This window comes from Copadichromis virginalis, linkage group LG14, assembly GCF_057382275.1.
Source record: "Copadichromis virginalis isolate Kocher_CV1m ecotype Utaka linkage group LG14, C_Virginalis_male_GT1.1, whole genome shotgun sequence".
Lineage (NCBI taxonomy): Eukaryota > Metazoa > Chordata > Actinopteri > Cichliformes > Cichlidae > Copadichromis > Copadichromis virginalis.
Window position 1 is genome coordinate 38645012 of NC_140631.1, and position 27963 is coordinate 38672974.

Sequence of the window (27963 nt, forward strand, 5' to 3'; positions counted from 1 at the left end):
TCCCTGTCTCGTCAGTGTAATCAGCGTCAGCCGTGTCTCCCAGCTGTTTCCGCTTAGCTCTGTAAACCTCTTGTATTTAGTGTCTGCATCGTACCTTCATACCACCCCCGTTTGTTCTGTTTGCTAGTTTTTTTGTATTCCCAGTTCAGTTTGTGCACAGAAATAAAGCTGTTTAAGTTCAACTTTTTGTCTCTGCGTTTGTGAGTCCTGCATTTTGGATCCTCTCTCCCTGCACACAGCCATGACAGACATATGTTAAAGACTTTGTAGTATTATATTAACCAACGGAGCACTTTGCTCTCAGATTGCAGGCCTTACTCGTGGTTTCAGGAGGCAGAACCTTCAGCTTTCTGTGGAACCACTTCCCAGTTCGGATCAGGTGACCCTGAAACCTCCCATAGTTATGCTGCAACAGGTCTAAGATGCTGACGGCTTCTATGATGCTCTCCCCTGTACTTTGTCTTTTCTCCTGCTCTGAGCTCCTTTTTGTCTTCTTTCCCCTCAGTTTTCTTTTTTGTCAGGAGTCTTTGTATAATTACAAATTTGTTGTTTATGCGTGCTTTCTCTCAGTAAATATTCCCTTTTTCTGCGCAGCTTTTTAACAATCTTGCCTGCAGCTCAGATTGAAGAAGAAGAAGAAAAACAAAAACAAAAAAACAACTGGTCTGGCCCCTGAGGTCAGATTGGGCCACCAAACAGCACGAGTTTAAGGATGTAAATAGCACCATGTGTTTGAGCATTGTATAGATCTGCTCAAGCCCCCGACCCACCCACACAACACACACACAGTTTATGGTGAGGTCAGTTTTAACCACTGCAGTCGTGTTTACGAATGAACAAACTTTCACTTCAAATCCAGAAACACAGGAAACGTTAACAACATCAAGTCTCTCTTTACACATTGCACAAATCTGAATCCCAATAATACTCAGCCATGACATTCAAAACACAAACAAGTTCAGAAAACAGTCACTGGTGTGGAGTGAAGAGAACAAGTTTCATCAATGCATGCAAAAAAGTTCCACAGGCACTTTAAAAACACAAAAACCGACGATCACACAGAGTCCAGTGAGAGGATTTTATCCCTGAGATCCCCCAGCAGACACGACGAGTTGATTTCCAGATCAAGACTTTTGAACATCTGAGAGATTTACACGAGTTCTCTCACAGCGATAAAACCTAAAACCTGACTTTGGATTATTTACGTCTATGTTAAACAAAGAAGACCTCGTAACCTAAAAAATATGTACACAAAACCAAGCTTCATGCAGTTGTACCTCTTTTTCTTGTAGCTTGACATGCAAAGGACAGTTTAATCACATCCACACATGAGAAAAACGTTCAGTTCTTAAGCAGGAAATCAGTCTGGGGAGCCAAACCCTGAACAAATACTGGGACTGCATGTTCATGAGTTAGCTACCTTTTAATGATTCCAGTTTCATTTTCATTTTCCTTTAAAGCGCTAACGTTGACTTGAAATGTGATTGACAATCGCATGAAAAACTCGTTCTCCCACTAAGGCAGCTCGCAGGAACAATCAGTCTGACAATATTGACTTTAAAAGCAGTTTTAGTGGCAGGAGGAGGAGCGGCTCTCCTCTGAGCGCCTCGTCTGGTCTCTAAAGGAAGAGAAAGCTCATCACTTCGGTCACGATGAGGGTGGAAAAGATTCCACGCTCAGGTCTCCACAGACGCTCCCTTCTTCTCTCACTCGTGAACGAGACCCTGACTGGAAGGTAAACTTTTGTCTGATAATCATGGAACCATACGGAGCTCCTGAAATGACTGTTTTTGAAACACGACGTGATCAGTTAGGACCAGAACTGACTGTGTCACGACTTGAGACTGACAAGTCAACAGGATAAACGATCATAATTTACAAAAAGAATTTCACGTTTTATTAAATATAGCCTGAACCTTGCAGCTGAGCTCACAAGGCCATCGGGAGAGTGTTTACCGAGGTCACTGAAGGCTGTTTTCACACAGACAACTAGAAGTGTTTTTGTGGCCCAAAGCGCAGGTTTATCAGACTCTGACACTATGTCCATGAAGATGTTCCATGCATTAAGCCTGTTAAACACCCTGAGACACAGCAAAGGCCAAAAAAAAAGAACACACACACACATATATTTTTTTAAGTCTGAATCTGTCATTGAGGTTGTTCAGGCTTATTTTTTGGCTTATTGATGAAGTCCTGGGAGATTTTTCAGCAGATAGAGCGAGAACCGTGAATGTACAACAGAAAGAAAACAACCTTGCATTGCTCTGATTCCCTGCTTTGTTTATGCATAAAAATCCTAACGAACGACCCTGCAGGAAGCTAGATTCTCACAGGGAGCAGATAAGGGCGACCGAGGCAGCAGAGGTGGAACCGGGTCACAGTGTTTTTATAAACAGATGTTTTTATAAAGTTCTGCATTCGGGAAGTGGCTGTGTAAATGAGCAATGCATACATTACATAATACACGAAGGCTGGACCAAAACACGTCAGCGGGAACATAAAAGCATCGTCAGGAGGAAAGATGTTCCCAGTGCGACCTTTCAGGAGCTCCATATTCAGTGATTGTGTGTCAGAAAATGTAAAAATCCAAGTTAAGCTTTCAGGATTGTAGTGTTTGAAATTGTCCTTAAAAAAAAAATTCAGAGGAAGTCGAAATCAGTACCATCGGGAGTTTTAGCCAATCATCCTCCAGCGTCCTGCCATTTTTCCACGATCTACCGGACAGACAAAAAACACACTCTCCATCCTCTCTCCTCTGAAGAAAACGATTTAAAGTCTGAGTTTGTTAATCCCACGCTGAATCATCACATCGGTCTCTGTCGGAGAACGCCTCCGTCGCCGCTTCCTGCTGCATCGCTGTTCTCTTGCAGCAGAGGTCTGAGCTCTAAAAACACACAAATAAGCCCGTCTGTTACTGAAATGGACCTGAAAACCTGTCTGTAGAGGTTTGTAAAAACAGAGTTCACAGTGCTGCGTCAACTGTTCACAACTTACAATTTAGTATTTAATAAAAGATCAAGTACTGACTGGGTCATTGAAGAATATCAGATTTCTCTGCCAGATTCCAAAGAGCTCGAGTGGGAACTTATTCTTCCAGATTTGTAACAACTTTAATATTAAACCTGAGGCTGAAGCCTTGAAACTGCAGCTGTTATTCATATTCTGGAATCGCAGGGAACTGGTTCTGCTGGTTGAACCATCATCTCCTCAGAAACCTGCAGTCTGTCGCTTCTCTGTCCCTCCCGTAAATAAACACCACTGTGATGTCAGATTATACTTTTTCATCCACATCCTTACGAGAGCACCGACTCCTTCCAGTGAGATTTCAAAGCTGTTTCTTTTCTCACCTTTCATCTCCGTTTCCGTCTTGCTGCAGTTTTCTTTGGATGAGTTTGGACCCTCGTCGTTATCAGGCATCGCTGAAGCACTGGTGGGTTTCAACCCGTCTACGTTGTCCATCTTCACCAGGCAGAGATTCTGCAGCAGGCCCATGGGGTCGAAGCTTTCTCCGGCGTGCTCGCCTCGTCTCCTCAACATCTCCAACACCTACGGCCAGAAATCGTCAGGGAAGAAACGCACCATGTAGGATACTAAAACATGCTTTATTTAAACCCGGCAGGGCTGCAGGAACACCACAACAAAACACAAGTGCATATATGAAGAAAGCTAAAAATGTGCCTCCAATTCAGTTTGCAGTACTTTTTATGTGTTCATGCATGTCCAATAACCACAAAGTTGATTCTCTGGACCTGCACAACGCTTTCAGTGGGAGAAATGTGTCCTCACTCATCCGCGCCTCAACTGGCCGCACGTTTCCACAACCTTATAAACGCTAACGTTGCGTAACCATAGAAACCAGTGCGATTACATAACAATGAACCACGAGAGCGTCATCATAAATGGTCAGTGGTCATGTGGGCTATTCACAGGGAATGGATCACGGCACTGTGGATGATAAAAGTCACACTCTTATAATACTGTTTATAAGGTCTGCTGAGACTTAGTGATCAAAACGCTTCTCACAATGAAAATGTTCCATCCAGATGAACTGAAACAACTTTCTGAGATATTTTTTCCCAGTATTAGAGTTACCAAACCACATGTAGGACAAAGAGCATGCTTATGTGGGACAGTTTCTGACAATGAAGGGTAAACTGGGAGAGGTTTGGCATTTAACATGTGAAGGAGTCATATGCACTTTGTTTTCTTCTAACAGGCATAAAAGGATGATGTTTGGTTTCATGCTCTCATTCATATGCTCACATAGTCAGAGAGCCACGATGCCTTTTTTTTTAGCCCCGAGTTTCTTGTGCAACATCTATTTAAGCCAATCAGAATGTGGGATTTTATCACAACACATGAAATGGGAGAATGGGACATAAAGAGGGAAATCGGGTCAACGTAACTATTCCAAACACAACAGAAGGATCTGGTTTCTCATGTACGAATGATTTGATTTTATGGTCAAACAACTTCACTTAAACACAGACAAAGTTCGGCCGTTTGTCATTTCTGATGCTTTAAAATACACACCTTCATATATTTGTAGGATTTCAGTTCACTGATGTTCTCCTCCAGTAGGAGCAGGTAGAGCGAGAGATCGTCACATTGGCCACCGGGTTTGGGCAGGACGCTCACAGTGGGCAGTGACTGGTAGGTTTCAAGGAAGTGGGCGTGGTCATAGCAGTAGAGGGGACGCAGACTGGCGTAGATCACAACTGGAATCAACGTGGCGAAGACGATCAAGTTTACGAAGCTGAGAAGAGTAATCAGAGAGATGGAGGCCTTAAGTATCCCAAAAGACCAACCTACTGGCATAATGGCAACAAAAAACTCTTTTTATCCAATGAAATGTGTCAAAAATGTGTCTTTTGGAGACTGACTCCTCTTTTGGAGCCAGCCTCTAGTGGGCGTTAGAGGAACTGCAATTTATGCCACTTTTTTTAACCCCCTGCCTGGTACCTGCAGTCTGCCATTCCCAGTTTAATGAATTTCAGTTTTTACTATTCTTGAAAGCAAGAGTTCAGATCTAATCATTGCACCACAGGTAAACTTGTTTGTAAAGCACAAATCAAAGCTTATTCTGATTTTTGATGCATAAACTCTTCAATGCAAAGCTCAGGAAAATACCTCAGCAAGGAGAAGACTCCCACGGCGATGAGCTTACACTGCACCCTGTCGGGGACGCCGGTGTCTGACTCGAGCAGGCCGACACGCAGCTTGCAGCCGAAGTCGTCTGTAGTGGAGGCCAGGCGGAGGTAGTAGCCCAGGCAGACGCAGGCGCAGAGCAGGGTGAGCAGAGTCAGAACGCGGCACAGGAAGTAGTAAATGATCAGCTTCCGCGAGCAGCGCTTGGTCATCAAGAACTTCTCCACCATTGGGTAATTGAAGCAGCCCTCGGTGGGATCGCTGTGGGAAGAAAGGGTAGAAAGAGCAGATTAAAGTGAGGTCGTGCTGGTTCTTTATGGATTTGCTGGTAAACACACAGTCAGACCAGTGGATGCAACAGTTATTCCACTGATTGGAAGCTTTTTGCCATGCTCCCAAACAATGAAGTGCATCCTTCCCACCCTGTTGGCTGTAAAGTGCTGTACCTGTCAGCGGACGGCTGCTCCGCTGTCGCCATCCGTTTGGCCAGAGTGACGGCGCGGTTATAACAGCGGTCCAGCTCCTCCATGATGAAGGCGAGGTCAGACTGCAGGAGCGGCGCAGCGCAAAATCTCCAGAACAACGCCGGGGCGTACATGAGCACGGCCACCAGCAGCAGGATGTAAGGAAAGAACTGGAGAGAGGACACAGGAGAGGAGGCAGCAGAGCTTTAAATAAGACATAAACAATCACATTAGCGGTGACGTTTCCACAAATACGACTGCTGATAAAAGAAAGGTGTGGACAGCTGACACACTGACACCGAGGCTGCTGTTATGCTGGTGTTTGCGTTGATAAACTAATGCCTGATGAAACAGACAGAGATAACAGTTTCACTTTCATAGAGAAATGAGAGAGTGTGTGTTCAGTTCTCTGGTCTTACTGTGGAGTAGTATCTCACATCATAAACCATAAAGTTTACAAGTGCTTTAAGAAATTAAACAGATGTGAATAAACTGAAATGTTTATTCACTAAATGTTTAATCTTCTCTCTGGCTCTGTAGCAGAGACCCTCAGCCAGCCGGCCCGATTACTGCAGTGGGATTTCCAGCAAAGCCCTGAAAGATCTCCAAACCTTCACCTTCTAACAGGCTCTTAGCTCTGGGCACATATCACCCCCACCCTCATAAATCTCCACTGACCCCTCAGCACCCCTCTGACCTGCTGCACCCAACCACGCGTCTGCTTTCTATCCCTCGCCCAACCTCCACGCCTCTGGGCTCAGAGCCTTCACTGTGGGCTGAAGGCTCTGAGCTTCACATCGACCTTTTTATGAAACATTTAAGAGACTTCTCAAAACTCGCCTTTTTGTTTATTGATGCTCTTATATTGAGTGTCAGCTTGTTTCTGTTCTTTAGGTGACAGATATTAATACGGTTCCATTTTGCTATTGAAACTATGACAGACAGATCACAGACAGATCACTTGGACTGGGTGTAAAATGTGGCCTTTTTAAGAAGTGACAGTTTTATGTGGATGCCTCCACGTAGTCTCCAAAAATAAAGTGAATTAAAAAGGGTGGAAACAAAGTTTCCCATGGCGATCACACTCACTTAATATCAACTCTTTATTTTAACAAACAAACATTTTTAAATGAAAAACAAAAAGAAATCAGCAGATTTAGAGAGGGAATGAGCCAAGAGTGAAAGTGTGAAGGCGAACCGATAGTTTGATTTGAATCTAAGCTTCTCTCTGTGATTAGGCTCCAGACTCCAGTGGATTTTACTTAGAAATGAAACCAACTACAGACTGAGTGACATAAGAACCACAAACCCCCCCCAAAAAAGTGGTGAATCATAACAAAAGAAAGATATGGGTATGCCCTTTCTCATTAACGACAAAAACCTGAACCATGAAGAGGACTGGTAGAGCAGACTCACGTTTCAAACCCGACAGAATGAGCTGAAAGGCAGAAAGCAAAGCTCTGAGGGTTAACTGTGCTTTTGTGCACGATCAGCTGTTTGATCGTCAGTTTCTTGTGCAGGTTTATCCGGTGTCATTATAGAAAGATCGTTGTAGGTATGTAAGGAAACATGCACGCCCATTACAGTCCTCAGAATGCACCCTACTAAAAATATCCGAACCACACCCTGAAATCTCAAACCCGAGGCTGCCTGTGAACGTCAGAAAGCTTTCCTTTCACTCTGAATCAAACACAGTGAGATTAAGATGGCTTACACCTTTTCAGTAACTGTAGCACTGTGTGTGTGTGTGTACCTTGTGCAGCCACAGAGGTAGAGTCTGCGTGTGCACGGCCGCCCAGCAGAAGGAGTCCACATAAGCTGCCTGCCTCCATGAGAAGTTAGTCGGAGCAAAGCAGCTGATCTGAGTACCTGAGAGAAACATGGAGACATGAAATAAGCCCCAGCAGCAGGGTCAGAATCAACACGAGTGACACGGCATAACCTTAAGTCCACAGTCTACTTCCTGGAAACAGATCAGGATTCTTGCAAGACCAGATCTGTCTGTGGTTGAGTGGATTTCTTAGAAAGATTTCTCACAGAATGAAGTGACCCAGACAGGACTCGTACAGGTTCGAGTTAAGACTGTAAGGCTTTTTAAACATGACTGTGAATAAAATTGAAGAAAACATCAGTCACACGGCGTTAGAGACGCCAGCTGGTTGGTTCAGGAGACGTTCTGTCAGAAATGCCAGGCGATGAATAAAAGGCCTTCTGTAGGTTCTTTCATCTCTTTTAAACATTCATTTGTTGTTTGTCTGAAACTTGTGTTTTCATGCTGCTGTAAGACAAATTCAAACACACCTGGAGTTTAGCATCTTCCCGATGGACACCTAGACATGTGGACTGGTTCCAAGTTCAGATCTTTAGACCACTTTAGACCCACACAGACAAGATCCGAGGAACTAAGCTACCCGAGAGGCTAAAAAGCCCAACTGACCTCATATTTTATACAGGAAATCTTTTTATAAACCAATGTGTATGTGTTTATCACACCTGTGCCGTTTCCTTTATCTATGAACATAATTTCTGCATCTGCCACCAAAGTACGGACACAATTTAAGAGCAGCATGGAAGAAAAACTGCAGGTAAAAACAAGAAGCGAGGACAGAAAAACGGCCACATGTAAGCAGAAGCAGCGTCAGAGGAAATGGAAGTGTTTTAAGGAGAAGATATTTATGAAAAGGGTAGAACCGTCTGTTAGCCGACACGCACTGAAAAACATCACGGGGCAGTGATTAGAAGCGGAAAACTACAGAAAATGAATAAATGAAAAGCTTTAGGAGAAGAAAACTGACAAAAACGTTTCTATGATTAGAAATATGACAGTGGCGCGTACAGATGTGCAGCTGGAGTCTCTTAAAGGCTATTCAGGCTGGATTCTGTGACTTCTGATGAACTCTTCTTCATGAGATTACCACCTAACATTTAACTATCACACAGTCACCTGCGTCATGGAGCCAACTTTGCTCGTTCCCCCGGCTTCACTCACCGACTGAGACCTCCTGAGCGAAGGCCAGAGAGATGAGGAGGAGGGGAAGGCCCACGGCCACGCAGGTCACGATCTTGTCCACGGCGAGCTCCGTTCGAACGTTGCGGTATCGAGCCTGGTTCGGGTCCTTCAGCAGAAAGTCGCTGAACACGTACTCCGTAGCCACGTGTGCAATGGCCATGTCTATGCTCTGCTCTTACCTGTTGACACAAATCAACAAGCATCTCCGTTAGCACGTCTCACAGAGGTAATGCGGAATCAGCTCGCTCTGTGCCATGACTTTGGTTGTTTTACCTTCATACTATGAAAACGTTTGGCTTAAATCTGATGCATTTTCACAAATGTTTTGCAGTATTTTTGGGTACTGATGTCTTTAGAAATAGCAGATATTCAGAAACTTTGACATATCCTGTGATATTAATGATCAAAGTTGGTTACAGAAAAATTAGCTCGAAACAAAATATTTTTGGCTTTACACTGAGACGCTGAGTGTGGGCTTGTTTTCATCTGGCTATCTGTTGTACTTCTGAAGTTACGAGGGTGTGAAACATGCTTCGAAACTACGAATTAAAAACTGTCAAATTTCGACCCACACCCGTGCACCTCGAGGGCCTGTAACTGTGAAAACGGCCTTTATATATTATATTAAATTGAGTTTGCACGGCTCTGACATGTTCCCCGAGTTCCCGTCGCCTTTTTGCCAGGCAAATTTAATGTGAGCGATGCAAAGCAGCACACGAGGTGAACGTGTCCTGTTACAGCAGCTACTTAATTTCCCAGCTCGCTGCCTAATATCGCTTTAACGCAGCCATAATTAAATAATGCACTAACATAATAACCTGTATTAGTCTTTAATTAGACATTCCAGATTCCATAATGAGGTTTTGCTCATTTTGTTCGCCAACAGCAGCTTTATTTAACTCCACTTTCTCCTGTTTGTCAGTGTTCACTCCGTGAGCACTTTATTAGGATCACGGCTCCATGTGCATTCGTGCAAATTAGCCAGTCATGTGGCAGATTCAGATAATTTGTGTAAACTCTATGATTACTCAGAGTCACAGAGATTAAAGTTGGGATAATCTACGGGAAAAGAAAATCATCACAGACAGAAAGGACACGCTCCATCTGCAGTACTGAGAATATCTGCTAAAAATGAAAGGCAAACCACAGCCGATCTACCGTTTTATCTAAAGTGTCTGTATTTAAATCAAACTTTGACTTCTTGTCTCGATTATTTAGAGCTGCTGGTTCACATGAACCGAAATGGGCGCAGGGGGAGGATGAAGGAGCCTCCTCACTGGCAGTGGCGTGTCTAGAAAATTTTTGTTGGGGGGGCCAGGTAGGGGCACAGATTTGGAGAAGGGTGGCAGATGTAATTGGCAGATAATGTTAAAAACAATTCTATTAACCATAATTCAATAACCCTGTAAACCTAATAACCGAATGCGCTTTTAACTCTTATTAGAATGAGATTTTAACCACTACGGTGCAAAGTTTTTAGATACTGCGTTGATAAAGTACAAGAGATACAATCAGTGCTTTGTCAGTGTTTACTCAGCATTCAAGGACATCAATATTTGCATAGTATTTTTACTGACATATAGTACACATATGTTTTGGGCAAAAACATTTTTTAATATTAAAATATGAACATTTGTAACAAACAATTGACAAATTAGCCAATGCAAAACTTTATCTGCCTGTTAAAAAAGAAGATAATCTTCTCACAAACTGGTGTTTGATTTTGAAACAGGAAAAAAGTGGGGAAACAACTGAAAAGACTAACATTTGAATAAAACCTGAAAGCAAGTAAATACTTTCTATGCTGCCTTATGGTAAACTTTGGTAATATTGATAAAGAACAACACTGGCTGATGATGAAATACAGTCAGCTGGCATGGTGACACTGCCAGTATAACCTGCAGGGCTGGACTGGGACAGAAAATCGGGCATTTTGACTAGAGACCGGCCCCCCAGGTATTAAAGCCATAAAGCCTTTGACTGAAAACAAATGTTGTTGTGACAGTGATGTACAGTCTTGTTGGTATATGTATGATTTCTATACATTTTACGTCAGATAAAAACTTTGGTTGTAAGATTTAGATAATTATTTAATAAAAGCTAGATATTTTAAATGAGAATAAGAAAGAAAAGTATTTCTTTGTGCCCACCTTTCCCTGTTAATGCCCTACCTGCCCCCTGGCAACACTTTGCTAGATCCGCCCCTGCACAGTTACCAGCTGTCAGCTGCTTAGAAAAGGATGCTGGTGTTATTTGTCTCTCAGAAACAGTTCATAACTTCAACTCATTCATGTCACCTAAAAGGTAAACCTGTTTCTCCATCACCTGTTCAGCTCTGATGATTCAGTAAGGACATCTCCTGGTTTCATCTTCATGTTTCCCTCTCACCACATATCCAAACCGACATCATGACCAGCAGCTTTACAGCTGTGGCTCCAGCAAACATCAGCTGATACTGGAAATTAATATTAAATAAATTCTAACAACAGCTGATCAAGCTTAAACGTGCTGCTGTTGTTTAGCGCAATATCCGCTGGTTTCCTCTTTCTGGCACAAAGTGGGCGATAAATAAACAAGAGAGACGATCAGCTGATCATTGATCAGTTTCATGATTGAAGTAGCAACAGGAGAGGGAGGGGGGAGAATGAGAGAAGAAGAGGCAGCTGTGCAGCGTAAACACACAGAATAACTCCAGCATTGTGTCTTTTTCCATTCTAGCTAAAGTTCGGGACAAACTGCGTCTCTTCTCAGCTCAATACCAAACGCATAATATTTTCTCTGAATGAGGGACCATTCCATTTTTAAGGAGCCGTTGGCAACTCTACTAACTAACCTTATGAATAAAATAAAGTTCACTATCAGTAACATCATAGCACCCACCCACCTAAAAACTCCATCAAGCTGGCTAGAACGCAGTACGAGTTATTGCAACTGAGGGTAAAAAGTCAGCACAACGAAAATAAACTCCACCTAAACTTGGTTTATATCTGACCCAGATAGACTGCAGGTCATAACTTCTTACCTGAAGTTCAGCTCACCTGACACTCGGACTGGTGGCTGCCTCGGGGCTCTCCTCCTGCCTCCCCTTCCCTCATCCACCTGCTGGCCTCTGTGGAAGCCCCGTCATAGCCACCACCAAACAACGGAGTTATTTCTACACATCGACCTGCATCTGGCCAATCCACCACCTCTCATTAAGTGTGCCTATGCGAAGGCACACTTATTACTATTGCTCGGATTTATTATTAAGTGTGCCTATGCGAAGGCACACTTATTACTATTGCTCGGATTTATTATTATTATTATTATTATTATTCTTTTTCCGCCTGAAATTTTGGACCTTAACTCGCCCCACAGTTTTGAGACAAGGTTCACATATGATATATCATTGTGTGCGGCTGGAGCTGGAATGAGTTGCTATGACTTTTGGTGTTTATTACTTCTATAGTTTTTTAAATATGAATATTTTAATGCAAGTTTTTTCCCATTGAAATGAATGGAGAACAAGAAAACTTCATTTGTGGTGTGCTGGCTCACTCTAGTGGTATGTCGGGAGTAATGCGAGGCGGCCGCTGTGTCCCTGTGGACGCTTTTATTTTGTATAACTACCGGAAGTAGTTCCTGTGTACTGACACTAGCTGGGTAGCTAGCGCCGCGTCGCTTAAAAAGCAGCCGGGCTTGTCTTAAACTTAAGAGGCTGACACTCGCTAAACCACCCGATCGCTCGCCAAGCGACTGTTTCACACTGGACTTATTTTTCGTTTATATGGGCCGATGATGCTGGTCGATGAGGAAAAACTGAGTTGTTTGGTGGTGGCTAACGCGGAGCTAGCTAGCCACCGGTATGTGTCTCTTTCCCCTCATATGTGGGGAAAGAAACATGTGAGGCGGCCGCCGATCGACCGGTTTTCAGGTGAGAATGTAGGTGTGTAAACGTCAAATATCTGCTCGTTTTGTCAAAACATCCCATATTAGCAACAGATTTCTCACGATGTTGCTGCTAGCCGGCTAGCTAGTTTGGCCAGCCGGCTAGCCGGCTAGCTAGCGCCGCTTCGCTCAAAAGCACCCAGGCTTGGCTTTCAGTGAGGCGTCTCTAACTCCTTTCACCCCCGATCGCTCCGCAAACAGTCTTTGTCTTAGCTGGACTTATTTTTCGTTTATATGGGCCGATGATGCTGGTCGATGTGGAAAAAATAACTGAGTTGTTCATATACCGGTGGCTAGCTAGCTCCGCGTTAGCCACCGGTATATGTCTCTTCCCCTCGTATGCGGGGAAAGAAACACCGATCGACCGGTGGTGGCTAACGCGGAGCTCAATCGTGGATAAGGGAAACCCAATGCAGGAGAAGCAGGCGGCTGGTGAACTGAATTTCAGGTAAGACGTTATTAACTGCACTCTATTTGGGTCAGATATAAACCGAGTTTAGGTGTAGTTTATTTTCGTTGTGCTGACAGTTACAATAACTGTACTACGTGCTAGCTAGCACGACGGAGTTTCTATACAGCTGTGCGCGCTAAGTTACTGATTTTGAACTTTATGACAGCCTCCCCTATTTTCAGGCGAGAATGTAGGGGTGTAAACTTCAAATATCTGCTCGTTTTATCAAGAAGTCCCATATTTTATCAAGAAGTCCCATATCTCTCACGATGTTACTGCTAGCGCCGCATGGCGGCTAGCTGGCTAGGGCGGCTTGGCTGACACCTAGGCCGGGCTGACTGATACCCAGGCCGGCTCACGCTCTCGTTTCACCGCCGCATGGCGGCTAGCTGGCTAGCGCGGCTTGGCTGCCACCCAGGTCGGGCTGGCTGACACCCAGGCTGGGCTGGCTGACACCCAGGCCCGCTCACGCTGTCGTGTCACCCCTAGTCTTTCGTGATGACTCTTGGTTGGCTGCTGGACTTATTTTTCATTTATATGGGCTGGTGATTCAGTATGAGTGTCCGGTGAACTGAATGTCAGGTAAGACGTTATGTATATGTAAGGTAGTGACTGGAATAAGTCACAAGGTGTCGCTGTTGAGCTGCATATGTTGTAAATTTTAGCAATTTTGACCATTTGTCCTCTGCAGGACACCGTAGTTCAGATTTCTCGTTCGCGTGGGCGCCATCTTGGTTCAGTGTTTACTGTGATGTGCAAAGGTAAGCACTGTCAGTGGCGAACTGCATTGGTTTTGTTTAAAAATAAGTGTTCCACTGTGTAAAATAGCGGTTTGTCATTTAAGCCGAGCAAATATTTTGTTTATTGAGAGGTTCATGTATTGTCTGATGAGAGTATGAGACAAAGATATACTTTTCTTTCTTACTCTCATATAAAATATTTAGCTTTTATTAAATAGTTATCTGAATCTTACAACCAAAGTTTGTATAATAATACACAAGATTGGCTGTAGACCATTGTTAATCATTCAGAACACTGTGTAAAAATAACAAAAAACAAAAAGTGAATGAAAAGTGCATAAATATTTATTTTACGTGTTTGATGTGTGTGGCAGGGCGTGGTCTGCAGTGCCGCTGCAGGGGAGGTGGACCCACCTCAGCGATATCTGCAATCACGCCTCTCAGGTGTAAAGTCTGTGCTCTCTCTGCTTTTTTTTTTTTTTTTTTTTGTGTGTGTGTGTATGTGTCGGGCTATGAGATGAAAAGCTACAGCCGGCTGTGTGGGTACAGCAACTATGTGTGAAAAGTGGTCCATAACGTAATGCTTCAAAGTGTGTTCATGCAAACATTGTCGGGTCTGCTTATGAACCTCTGCGCACAGCGTCTACAAATTGGGGCTGTACGAAGTCACCTCATCTTTACACAAAACTGTAAGCTGTCATCTGTGAGGCGCGAGCGGTGTTTGGTTTTACCATAGTTCATGGTGGAGAATGGCTGCTCCGGTGAGTTTTGCTCTCTGTAGCCGTTTGAATGGCAAACTATACTGATTAGCGGCGGCATAGGCACACTTAAAATTTCTTCAGAAATTTTCGCTTTCTAGTTATTATTATTCTTTTTCCGCCTGAAATTTTGGACCGTAACTCATCCCACAGTTTTGACACAAGCTTCATATATGTTATATCATTTTGTGCGGCTGGATCAGGAATGAGTTGCTATGCCTTTTGGTGTTTATTACTTCTATAGTTTATTTTAATGCAAGTTTTTGCCCATTGGAATGAATGGGAACGAACGAAAGTGAAACTTAACTTACTTTGTGGTGTGTTTGCTCACTCACTTAATTTGTGGTGTGTTGGCTCACTCTAGTGGTATGTCCCCGTATTTGGATTACCATAATGACGACAATATCAACGGCGCGCACAGCGTCGGTGCTTTCAGGAACCATTGGAATTCTTAAGGTTGCACGAAGCATTGAATAGTTACGGTAACGGCAAGGGTGTATGCTTGGTGGAAAACTGCATATCCCACAATTCAAAGCACGCCTCTACCAGTCAAACAATGGCGGCTGCCACTTGGTTTAATATATTCCTCTTATTTGAGTTTCTAGGTCACAAAGTAAACTTTTAAGATATTTTCAGGTGAGAATGTGGGTGTGTAAACGTCAAATATCTGCTCGTTTTGTCAAAACATCCCATATTGGCAACAGATTTTTCACGATGTTGCGCCGCTTCACTCAAAAGCACCCAGGCTTGGCTTTCAGTGAGGCGTCTCTAACTCCTTTCATCCCCGATAGCTCCGCAAACAGTCTTTGTCTTAGCTGGACTTATTTTTCGTTTATATGGGCCGATGATGCTGGTCGATGAGGAAAAACTAACTGAGTTGTTTGGTGGTGGCTAACGCGGAGCTAGCTAGCCACCGGTATGTGTCTCTTTCCCCTCATATGTGGGGAAAGAAACATGCGAGGCGGCCGCCGATCGACCGGTTTTCAGGTGAGAATGTAGGTGTGTAAACGTCAAATATCTGCTCGTTTTGTCAAAACATCCCATATTAGCAACAGATTTCTCACGATGTTGCTGCTAGCCGGCTAGCTAGTTCGGCCGGCCGGCTAGCCGGCTAGCTAGCGCCGCTTCGCTCAAAAGCACCCAGGCTTGGCTTTCAGTGAGGCGTCTCTAACTCCTTTCACCCCCGATCGCTCCGCAAACAGTCTTTGTATTAGCTGGACTTATTTTTCGTTTATATGGGCCGATGATGCTGGTCGATGTGGAAAAAATAACTGAGTTGTTCATATACCGGTGGCTAGCTAGCTCCGCGTTAGCCACCGGTATATGTCTCTTCCCCTCGTATGCGGGGAAAGAAACATGCGAGGCGGCCACCGATCGACCGGTGGTGGCTAACGCGGAGCTCAATCGTGGATAAGGGGAACCCAATGCAGGAGAAGCAGGCGGCTGGTGAACTGAATTTCAGGTAAGACGTTATTAACTGCACTCTATTTGGGTCAGATATAAACCGAGTTTAGGTGTAGTTTATTTTCGTTGTGCTGACAGTTACAATAACTGTACTGCGTGCTAGCTAGCACCACGGAGTTTCTATACAGCTGTGCGCGCTAAGTTACTGATGTTGAACTTTATGACAGCCTCCCCTATTTTCAGGCGATAATGTAGGGGTGTAAACTTCAAATATCTGCTCGTTTTATCAAGAAGTCCCATATTTTATCAAGAAGTCCCATATCTCTCACGATGTTACTGCTAGCGCCGCATGGCAGCTAGTCGGCTAGCTGGCTAGGGCGGCTTGGCTGACACCCAGGCCGGGCTGACTGATACCCAGGCCGGCTCACGCTGTCGTTTCACCGCCGCATGGCAGCTAGCCGGCTAGCTGGCTAGCGCGGCTTGGCTGCCACCCAGGTCGGGCTGGCTGACACCCAGGCTGGGCTGGCTGACACCCAGGCCCGCTCACGCTGTCGTGTCACCCCTAGTCTTTCGTGATGACTCTTGGTTGACTGCTGGACTTATTTTTCATTTATATGGGCTGGTGATTCGGTATGAGTGTCCGGTGAACTGAATGTCAGGTAAGACGTTATGTATATTTAAGGTAGTGACTGGAATAAGTCACAAGGTGTCGCTGTTGAGCTGCATATATGTTGTAAATTTTAGCAATTTTGACCATTTGTCCTCTGCAGGACACCGTAGTTCAGATTTCTCGTTCGCGTGGGCGCCATCTTGGTTCAGTGTTTACTGTGATGTGCAAAGGTAAGCACTGTCAGTGGCGAACTGCATTGGTTTTGTTTAAAAATAAGTGTTCCACTGTGTAAAATAGCGGTTTGTCATTTAAGCCGAGCATATATTTTGTTTATTGAGAGGTTCATGTATTGTCTGATGAGAGTATGAGACAAAGATATACTTTTCTTTCTTACTCTCATATAAAATATTTAGCTTTTATTAAATAGTTATCTGAATCTTACAACCAAAGTTTGTATAATAATACACAAGATTGGCTGTAGACCATTGTTAATCATTCAGAACACTGTGTAAAAATAACAAAAAACAAAAAGTGAATGAAAAGTGCATAAATATTTATTTTACGTGTTTGATGTGTGTGGCAGGGCGTGGTCTGCAGTGCCGCTGCAGGGGAGGTGGACCCACCTCAGCGATATCTGCAATCACGCCTCTCAGGTGTAAAGTCTGTGCTCTCTCTGCTTTTTTTTTTTTTTTTTTTTTTTTGTATGTGTCGGGCTGTGAGATGAAAAGCTACAGCCGGCTGTGTGGGTACAGCAACTATGTGTGAAAAGTGGTCCATAACGTAATGCTTCAAAGTGTGTTCATGCAAACATTGTCGGGTCTGCTTATGAACCTCTGCGCACAGCGTCTACAAATTGGGGCTGTACGAAGTCACCTCATCTTTACACAAAACTGTAAGCTGTCATCTGTGAGGCGCGAGCGGTGTTTGGTTTTACCATAGTTCATGGTGGAGAATGGCTGCTCTGCTGAGTTTTGCTCTCTGTAGCCGTTTGAATGGCAAACTATACTGATTAGCGGCGGCATAGGCACACTTAAAATTTCTTCAGAAATTTTCGCTTTCTAGTTAAGTGTGCCTATGCGAAGGCACACTTATTACTATTGCTCGGATTTATTGTGTGGATGCTTTAAGCATCCACACTATTGAGTTCCTCTTGGGACTTCCGTACACTTTTTGGCACTTAACTACTTCCGCAATTTTCAGCCGATTTTCACCGTTCAAATTTTAAACTATTCTGCTATTTCTGCTAATGTGTGCTATGTCTTTTGGTATTTTTCATTATTATACTTTTTAAAATATTAAGCTTAATTTGTCCCATTGAAATGAATGGGAAACTTCTGCAATTCTGCTAAAATTTGCTTGTTTCTGAAACTTAACTACTTCCTCATATTTTCACGTAGAACAAGCATTCAAACTTTAAAATGTTCACAAATTATTGGGCTATTCATGTGTGATTCAGCTTTTTCAAATCTTTTACCGTTTTACTTTTATGCCTCTTAAAGTTTTGAGTTGCACAATTGTGATTTTTCACAAAATACATGCGTTGTTATGGTTGCTATGCTCTTGGCTTCCAGTGTGCCACTGAAGCTTTTGCAGTCTTCTCTTCATGTCCGAACAACTGTTTGCTACTTGCTCAATTTTCACTCAACTTCCACAAATTATACATCAAAACGTAGGTATTTTTGCTGGCTTTCAGGAAATGTCACTATCATTGTTGTGGGATTTATAGAATTTTGGCAAATCTCCTCAGACCAACACAAACTTTCAAAACTCTGCATAGAAAGTCAATGGAGAGCTTGTTCAAAATCATCGCTGGATTTCTGTAATGAGAGGCATATTTGAATCGTCATATCTCCTTAACGAAGCGACTTTAAGACATGAGGCTTGTCCCGGTATATCTTCAGACACTCCTGACGCTCACAATTCAAGAATTTCTTTCTCACCTATTACCGTTCTGAAATGAGTTGGACTTGTTTGAGGGTAGGAAATTCGTCCGTCGCACAGATTTCTTCAGATTTCAAACTCTGGAAATGAACCACTTTTTTCTCTCGTCATAACTTTTTGTTGGATTTCCACAGAGACCTGAAAATTTCCATGACTGTTCACCAAAGCCTGCTGTCTCTTACGGTGAAAGAATGATATCAATGCTCCAAATAGATTTCGAGTTACAAAGCGTTGTTTGAGGGCAAGTCAAGGCAGTTTTTGCTTCACTCTACTCAGTTATGGTGCATTACAAGTCAAATATCTTTAATAATTCATATTTTAATGATAAATTGTTAACACTGGAAGATTCCCCCATCTCTTCTGAACAAAACGGTGTAAGAATGACCGCTCTAGCCCCTACGGTTAGGAAATTATGGTCATTTGTTTGAGGGGAGTCGTCACTATGAGAAATAGACTGCAATAATCCTGTGCCTCTCTGTGCTGCCTGTGTAAACAGATGCACCTGTTTTGGCGGGAAAACGTAAACAGCCACTCTGATTGGTGGATTCAAATTCAGCAGCTCCCAGGCTGACCTAGAAACTTACTTCTCTCTCCCTGTGTGTGTGTGTGTGTGTGTGTGTGTGTGTGTGTGTGTGTGTGTGTGTGTGTGTGAGAGAGAGAGAGAGAGAGAGAAAGGCTTTTAATGGGATGATCTCATTCTAAGATTTAAATTCAATATATTTAGACTGGTTGACTGAATTGGATCTTGTGTGTGTGTCTCTCTGTGCATGTGTGTTTCCTTCTGTGTACATATTTCTGATTGTGTGGCTGTTATATATTTTTTTTGCTGATTTTTTTCATTTAACAAGTATATTTGAGGGACTCTCAGCATGTTCAGCATTTTTTCAGCTGTCCATTTTGCTTTTCCAATTTTTCTGTTTAACTTATTACTATTGTGCTAAATCAAACTATTTCTGCTATTTTATAAGATTTGTGCTTAATATACTATTTCTGCTTTTAATAGGATTTGTGCTTAATATAGTATTTCTGCTTTTTATAGGATTTGTGCTTAATATACTATTTCTGCTTTTTATAGGATTTGTGCTTAATATAGTATTTCTGCTAAATGTAGTATTTATGCTTAACCCTTTAAGACCTACCATAGAACCAAGTCCGCCAGAGCTTATATTATATTTTTACATGCTGTGGAGCCATTTTTGGGAGCATTTCAAGTTGCTATACATCAATACAACCATTATAGCCCAGATTTTAATAATATGTATTCATTAAGTGCATAGTAATTACATAAATTGCAAAAAAGTGCAATAAACTACAAAAAAATTGAAAATCGTTTTTGATTTTTTAACATATATTTGTAGTTAGAGAAATTTAAGAGTCTTATCCCTCAAAACTGTAAATACAAAAAAGTTGCACAAAATACTTTCCCACCACAGGAAATTTATTTTGAGTGTCTTCATAGTTTTATTTTTGAAATACACCAATTTTTATACACTGCAGGAAAAATGAAAATAAATATTATACTGCAAATTTGCAAAAAAGCAGCATATGCATCAAAATAAACTATTTCCAGCAGTGCAATATGAGTCCTAAGAATCCCAGAAACGACACAGAAAGTCATAAAGTCAAAGATAACTTTTAAAAAGAGCAGTATAGGCCCTGAGGCCCTGATCGCAAAAAAGACTACATTTCCGCGAAAATGACGTCACTTCCGGTTTCGGGCAGGTAATGGCGGAAATGCAAAAGTTCGCGCTGACGTCTATTCCAACGTAGGAAGTGTTTTGAACAGCTGATCAGATCGGTAAAGCGTGTTTCTGGAATATTATGTTTTTGTTCCTGCAAGCGCTTTTTATGCAGTTTTTGCAAAGCTTTATGTGGAAGGAAACCGTGACCTAGGACAAGCTGATGGCATCAGATGTAAGTACAACTCCTCCGGTTTCATATGCAAAAAAAATTTTTGCGCTAGCTTACGTGGTTGCAGTGCTACTGGGATTTAAAAATAGTTACGCATAACAGAGCGTTCCCGCTCCGATCGGCTCTAAAGGGTTAATCATACTATTTCTATATATTTCTGCCAGGCAGCCAATCCTCTGTGCGAACTCAGACACATATCACATATCAGGGCCTGCACGGCTTCCCAGCCAGCCAATCATGTCTGAGGTCTTCCGTTTCCTCTCTCGTCATATCTCAGCGACGGTTGTACAAAGAGCAATGAAAATCGCAGTCAAAGTACACCAAAGTCCGCTGATTCACCCAGCACAAGAAATATGCCTCTAGTCCACCTAGTTTTTGAGTTACACAACGTTTTGTAACTCCAAAAAACGGCGTTTTTCGCCTCTCACCGCGATCTAATTCTGACTCCTCATCACCCTGTTTTTCAAGACGGCTCCTCTCTTTCCCAGTGGCGCAGTTGGTAATGACACGGGTCTGCAAGCCAAAGATCGTGGGTTCGATTCCACCTTGGTCAACATGTTTTTTTCCCTACAAATTAATACACTGTCACAGACCAGTAATTCATATTCATCATTTATTACAATTCTGCAAACTGTTATGATTTTACCAGCTTTTCTAATATGGACCTCACATTCTTAACACTCCATGGCACAAATACTCTTCCCTTTAGGCTCTGTGTATGTGTGTGTGTATCAATATTTCTCCCATTTTAAAGTATTACTCCTCTATAATTGTATTTCTGTTAAATCAAAGTACTTTTACTACATCTTAGTACTTCTGCTCAATCATAGTATTTCTGCTACTTTTTGGTACTTGTGCTAAATACAGTATTTCTGCTAAATCATACTATTTCTACTATATTATATTTTTCTTTCTAAATATAGCATTTCTGCTATATAATTGTATTTATGCTATGTTATAATATTTGTGCTAAACCAGAGTATTTGTGCTGAAACATAGTATTTCTGCCAAATGATAGTATTTCTGTCAAATTATAGTATTTGTGCTAAAACATAGTATTAATTTAAAATTACAATATTCATAGTTCATCACAGTGTCTCTGGTAAATCACAATATTTCTGCTAAGTTCTGCTATGCTATTGTATTTCTGCCAAGTATTATGTTTCCTCTAAGATATTGCAGTTCTGCTAAGTTATTACATTTTAGCAAACTTCTTTTGCTTCTGCAAAGTTTTTACAATTTCTGCAACTTTTCAGCTTTTTCAGCTAGTTTTTGCAGACAGCTTCAGCTTAAAGCATCCACACTGCATTTTCGCAGGAAATGCAAATTTTTCTAGTTATTATTATTATTATTATTATTCTTTTTCCGCCTGAAATTTTGGACCTTAACTCGCCCCACAGTTTTGAGACAAGGTTCACATATGATATATCATTGTGTGCGGCTGGAGCTGGAATGAGTTGCTATGACTTTTGGTGTTTATTACTTCTATAGTTTTTTAAATATGAATATTTTAATGCAAGTTTTTTCCCATTGAAATGAATGGAGAACAAGAAAACTTCATTTGTGGTGTGCTGGCTCACTCTAGTGGTATGTCGGGAGTAATGCGAGGCGGCCGCTGTGTCCCTGTGGACGCTTTTATTTTGTATAACTACCGGAAGTAGTTCCTGTGTACTGACGCTAGCTGGGTAGCTAGCGCCGCGTCGCTTAAAAAGCAGCCGGGCTTGTCTTAAACTTAAGAGGCTGACACTCGCTAAACCACCCGATCGCTCGCCAAGCGACTGTTTCACACTGGACTTATTTTTCGTTTATATGGGCCGATGATGCTGTTCGATGAGGAAAAACTAACTGAGTTGTTTGGTGGTGGCTAACGCGGAGCTAGCTAGCCACCGGTATGTGTCTCTTTCCCCTCATATGTGGGGAAAGAAACATGTGAGGCGGCCGCCGATCGACCGGTTTTCAGGTGAGAATGTAGGTGTGTAAACGTCAAATATCTGCTCGTTTTGTCAAAACATCCCATATTAGCAACAGATTTCTCACGATGTTGCTGCTAGCCGGCTAGCTAGTTTGGCCAGCCGGCTAGCTAGCTCGGCTAGCTAGCGCCGCTTCGCTCAAAAGCACCCAGGCTTGGCTTTCAGTGAGGCGTCTCTAACTCCTTTCACCCCCGATCGCTCCGCAAACAGTCTTTGTCTTAGCTGGACTTATTTTTCGTTTATATGGGCCGATGATGCTGGTCGATGTGGAAAAAATAACTGAGTTGTTCATATACCGGTGGCTAGCTAGCTCCGCGTTAGCCACCGGTATATGTCTCTTCCCCTCGTATGCGGGGAAAGAAACACCGATCGACCGGTGGTGGCTAACGCGGAGCTCAATCGTGGATAAGGGAAACCCAATGCAGGAGAAGCAGGCGGCTGGTGAACTGAATTTCAGGTAAGACGTTATTAACTGCACTCTATTTGGGTCAGATATAAACCGAGTTTAGGTGTAGTTTATTTTCGTTGTGCTGACAGTTACAATAACTGTACTGCGTGCTACGACGGAGTTTCTATACAGCTGTGCGCGCTAAGTTACTGATTTTGAACTTTATGACAGCCTCCCCTATTTTCAGGCGAGAATGTAGGGGTGTAAACTTCAAATATCTGCTCGTTTTATCAAGAAGTCCCATATTTTATCAAGAAGTCCCATATCTCTCACGATGTTACTGCTAGCGCCGCATGGCAGCTAGCTGGCTAGGGCGGCTTGGCTGACACCTAGGCCGGGCTGACTGATACCCAGGCCGGCTCACGCTCTCGTTTCACCGCCGCATGGCGGCTAGCTGGCTAGCGCGGCTTGGCTGACACCCAGGTCGGGCTGGCTGACACCCAGGCTGGGCTGGCTGACACCCAGGCCCGCTCACGCTGTCGTGTCACCCCTAGTCTTTCGTGATGACTCTTGGTTGGCTGCTGGACTTATTTTTCATTTATATGGGCTGGTGATTCAGTATGAGTGTCCGGTGAACTGAATGTCAGGTAAGACGTTATGTATATGTAAGGTAGTGACTGGAATAAGTCACAAGGTGTCGCTGTTGAGCTGCATATATGTTGTAAATTTTAGCAATTTTGACCATTTGTCCTCTGCAGGACACCGTAGTTCAGATTTCTCGTTCGCGTGGGCGCCATCTTGGTTCAGTGTTTACTGTGATGTGCAAAGGTAAGCACTGTCAGTGGCGAACTGCATTGGTTTTGTTTAAAAATAAGTGTTCCACTGTGTAAAATAGCGGTTTGTCATTTAAGCCGAGCATATATTTTGTTTATTGAGAGGTTCATGTATTGTCTGATGAGAGTATGAGACAAAGATATACTTTTCTTTCTTACTCTCATATAAAATATTTAGCTTTTATTAAATAGTTATCTGAATCTTACAACCAAAGTTTGTATAATAATACACAAGATTGGCTGTAGACCATTGTTAATCATTCAGAACACTGTGTAAAAATAACAAAAAACAAAAAGTGAATGAAAAGTGCATAAATATTTATTTTACGTGTTTGATGTGTGTGGCAGGGCGTGGTCTGCAGTGCCGCTGCAGGGGAGGTGGACCCACCTCAGCGGCATCTGCAATCACGCCTCTCAGGTGTAAAGTCTGTGCTCTCTCTGCTTTTTTTTTTTTTTTTTTTTTTTTTGTGTATGTGTCGGGCTGTGAGATGAAAAGCTACAGCCGGCTGTGTGGGTACAGCAACTATGTGTGAAAAGTGGTCCATAACGTAATGCTTCAAAGTGTGTTCATGCAAACATTGTCGGGTCTGCTTATGAACCTCTGCGCACAGCGTCTACAAATTGGGGCTGTACGAAGTCACCTCATCTTTACACAAAACCGTAAGCTGTCATCTGTGAGGCGCGAGCGGTGTTTGGTTTTACCATAGTTCATGGTGGAGAATGGCTGCTCTGCTGAGTTTTTCTCTCTGTAGCCGTTTGAATGGCAAACTATACTGATTAGCGGCGGCATAGGCACACTTAAAATTTCTTCAGAAATTTTCGCTTTCTAGTTGTTCATGCCCTTACAAAAAATAAATAAAAAATAAGTCACCGGGCATATGCCCGGTATGCCCGATGGCCAGTCCAGCTATGTTAACCTGCAACCAAATCTGCAGCTCCATACAGCAATGTTACGACTTAGATGACATCTTATAACTCATAACTCTTATGTTAGCTGCCCTCTGTAGCATACTGTCAGAAATATTCCACGGCTGCAATAATTCTTTAAGTGTTATTTTTTCCTTGGTATTCTAATTTCGCCGAAGTTTACTAAACTCAACAAACTTAATATTACTTACCGGGACATTTATTCTGTCCTCATTTTCTTTCACCGAAAAATTGTTTCCTGCAGTGCCGTCTTTCTTGCTTGGCTCTCCTACCTTTGCTAACGTGATGCACATAGCGCAGAAGCCGATGCTGCATTCACTTACACTCGGATATCTGAGCTTCACCGTGAAAACATAATCGTACATTTGATATTTGATTGAATTTTATTGTTTTGCCTTTGGGGTGGCACCTGGGGTGGCACCTGGGGTGGCCAGTCTGGTTGGGGGGGTGGCCTGTGCCCCCCCCAGGCCACCCCGCTGGACACGCCATTGCTCACTGGACATTTCTTTGGTCTTTGGAGGAAAAACCGCTCACACCACTTAGTGAAGGTCAGGCCACGTTCCTGCTCCACTTCCTGCAGAAAACTCATAATCAGCGAGCTGTCAACATACTTTAAGACAACTCTTGGTCCACGACAGCTCTGACGATCGATCCCTGAGGGGATCCAGTGCAGGGCGAGAAACTGCTGGACAGGGTTTTATTGAGGCCGACCCTCTGAACTCAATCTTCCATCTTTGGGCACCTTTATTTTTTATTTTATCAACTGTAGAAAAGCATTAAACAGGCTGGAACAGTCAGGCTGTGCCACTCCGAGTGACCTTCGGCGTAAATTCAACATGTTTATGGAACGAGGCTCAGCTGTGAGCATCACTTCAGACCCTCAGCAGTGTTTTCATGCTCAGCTCTTAAAGCCGGCACTCAGAGACACCGACAGTCATGTCGATGTTTTCCTCCATGATTCACGGTGACAGCAGACGTTTTCTGGATCTTGTAGTGTGTTTGGTACGGGTTCTGTCTGCAAAGCAAACTGCTCTACAGGGATATTGGTTTCATTTTGCTCTACTGAACAAATATTCCAACAATTTCCTCTTAATAAACTGAAGCTCGCACACAGTTTCACTTGTCAAAGGGTCAAAAATAGCAGGAAAACACACAGACCTCTGTTAAGTAAAGCAACACAGCCTCTTTGTCTTCACCGTGTGTGCCAGTCCTTCTTACATCCACAGTTTCCCTCCTGATCTAAATATTCATCATGAGCATTTCTTGGAAGTCTGGTTAAGCTGAGAACTTTTGCTCTGTAGTCATTAACATAACAGCACAGAGCTCTTTAAAATCACCTTCTGTTAAAGCCTGGAGCCTCACGGTTATTATCCACAGCGTCATGCCATGAACAAAGATTAAGATTAGTCACTATGAGTCATGAGGTACAGGCCACTTCAGCCACCAGCGCCGCTGCTCCTCAGCTGTGCAACCTCAGACTCGTGGAGTAAAGCGAAGCCTGATTTTAATAAAGAAGGATTTCAAAACCCCTCGTGATCATCTTCCCATGACATCATCGGCCTGCTTTGTTTGCTTTACTTGTTTGTTTTCTTCATTTTTAATGCAAAGTCTTCATTATTCTCAAAGATGGGCTGACTACGTAACTCCGGAGCGTCAAACATGTTTTAGTTCAGGAGACCCGACCTGATCTGAAGTGGGAAAGACGACTGCATAACAACACACGTCCCTCCAAAGGTTTTAAAGCTTAAAGAAGCAGAATTAGAAAATACAAGAAGAGTACTTCAATTTGTCATGAATTGTTGTACTTGGGAAGTAAGTTTTATCAGGCTAAATATACCTGACGCTAATGACAGTGTTACAAAACCTCATGTCAATCTCCATGGCACTTTTAAAAAAATACAAATCAGGGTTGGAGTTTGTTTCCTGCCGCGTGTCTTAAGAGCTTGAAAAAAGAAGGTAACACTGTGGTTATGAAGGGGTGGGTGTGGTCAGCAGCAACACTCAGGTATGCTGTAGTGTTTAGGTGATGATCAGTTGGTGCCAAGAAAATATCCCCCACACCATCACACCAGCAGCAGCCTGAACAGCTGACACAAGGCAGGATCCATACTGTTCTTTATGCCAAATTCTGACCCGACCATCTGAAACCCACAGCAGAAACTGACACTCACTCCTTCCAACCTTCTGTTGTTTAACGTCGGTGCCCCGTGTGAACTGTCGTCTTAGCTGAGAACAGGAAACTGAAGCAACAGCGATGCACCAAAAATACCGAGAGGTTGTGGTCTGGCCCTGCAGCCCATCTGCCGCGCGCTCCGACGCGCTGTGGATTCAGAGATGTGCTTCTGTGTTATCTTGGCTGTAGCACGTGTCTGTTGTTTGAGTTACTGTTACCTCCATATCAGCTCAAAGCAATCCAACCATTCTCCTCTGCCATCAGCGACACCACTTTACTCCAAAAACTGCCGCTCACTGGATATTTTCTCATTTTCTGACCACTCTCTGAAACACTCTGACCCACCTGTCTGGTAGCAACAACCATGCCACGTTCAAAGTCACTTAAGTCACTTTTAAGTCCCCATTCTGATGCTGTTTGAAAATCAGCTGGTCCTACATGTCTAAATGCACTGAGCTGCTGCCATGTGATTGGCTGACATTTCTATTAATAAACAAATGGAAAAGTGTACCTTATAAAGCTATAGATAGAATTTAATGTCACAGAGGAAGGACAGAAAACCTTTAAATGTAGAGTTTTTGTATCTAAACAAGGTTGCTGTTGTTTTTTTAAATCTCTTAATGATTTTTGACCTGTTTGTCTCCATCTAACAATAATTCCAACCTTCCAGACACGTTCCCTCCTCTGTAATGCATCACCATAATGAAAAATATGGACTTATTAATAATTGTACTTTCACTTTCACACTTTAAAAACCGCCGGTGGACCGAAAACGACCGGTTCTGGCCGGCGGGTCGCAAGTTTGACACCCCCGACGGCTGGGGTGGCTAACAGCGATGAAGCGGCATAAACAGACGGTAGAGTGACTTTTAACGAAGCTGTGATTTACTCAAAGCTGGCACACATCATAAACCCGCGCTTACCTGCTGCTGCTTCCGTCAGGTGTGTATCAAAGCGTCATGGCCGCGGTGGAGGCTGTGTGCAGCGGGAATCACTTCAGGTGCTTTCCAGCGCAGCTGCTCGGCGGTGTGGCCGCCAGGCATTCAACAGATAGAACAAAACAACTTTCGAAATCAATCCTCTTCCTGTAAGACTCAAAACTCCTTCCGTTCATCTTCGTGATGCCTTCACATTGGCTCAGAATTTTCCGATCTCTTGCTGCCTTCAAGTGCAGCGCGGGATTTTGTAACTTGTAGCTCGGGAGTCAATCGGCGAGCAAACTCTGCTGAAAAATCTTTCTTTCTTTCTTTCTTTCTTTCTTTCTTTCTTTCTTTCTCTTAGTAGTATTTTATCTGATATATAGTAGTA

The 27963-nt window shown here is 43.1% G+C and overlaps 1 protein-coding gene across 1 annotated transcript; it reads right to left on the reverse strand.

The window, feature by feature from the left end:
* Positions 1–789: 789 nt before the first annotated feature.
* Positions 790–27925, reverse strand: LOC146694592 (pannexin-1-like). The gene is made up of 8 exons (XM_085430846.1): positions 27579–27925; positions 8602–8801; positions 7366–7481; positions 5595–5782; positions 5131–5409; positions 4534–4756; positions 3348–3546; positions 790–2884 (listed from the first exon to the last, which is right to left on the reverse strand). The coding sequence occupies exons 2-8, from the start codon at positions 8780–8782 to the stop codon at positions 2805–2807; spliced, it is 1266 nt and encodes a 421-aa protein (XP_085286972.1). The 5' UTR covers positions 8783–8801; positions 27579–27925; the 3' UTR covers positions 790–2804.
* Positions 27926–27963: the final 38 nt, after the last annotated feature.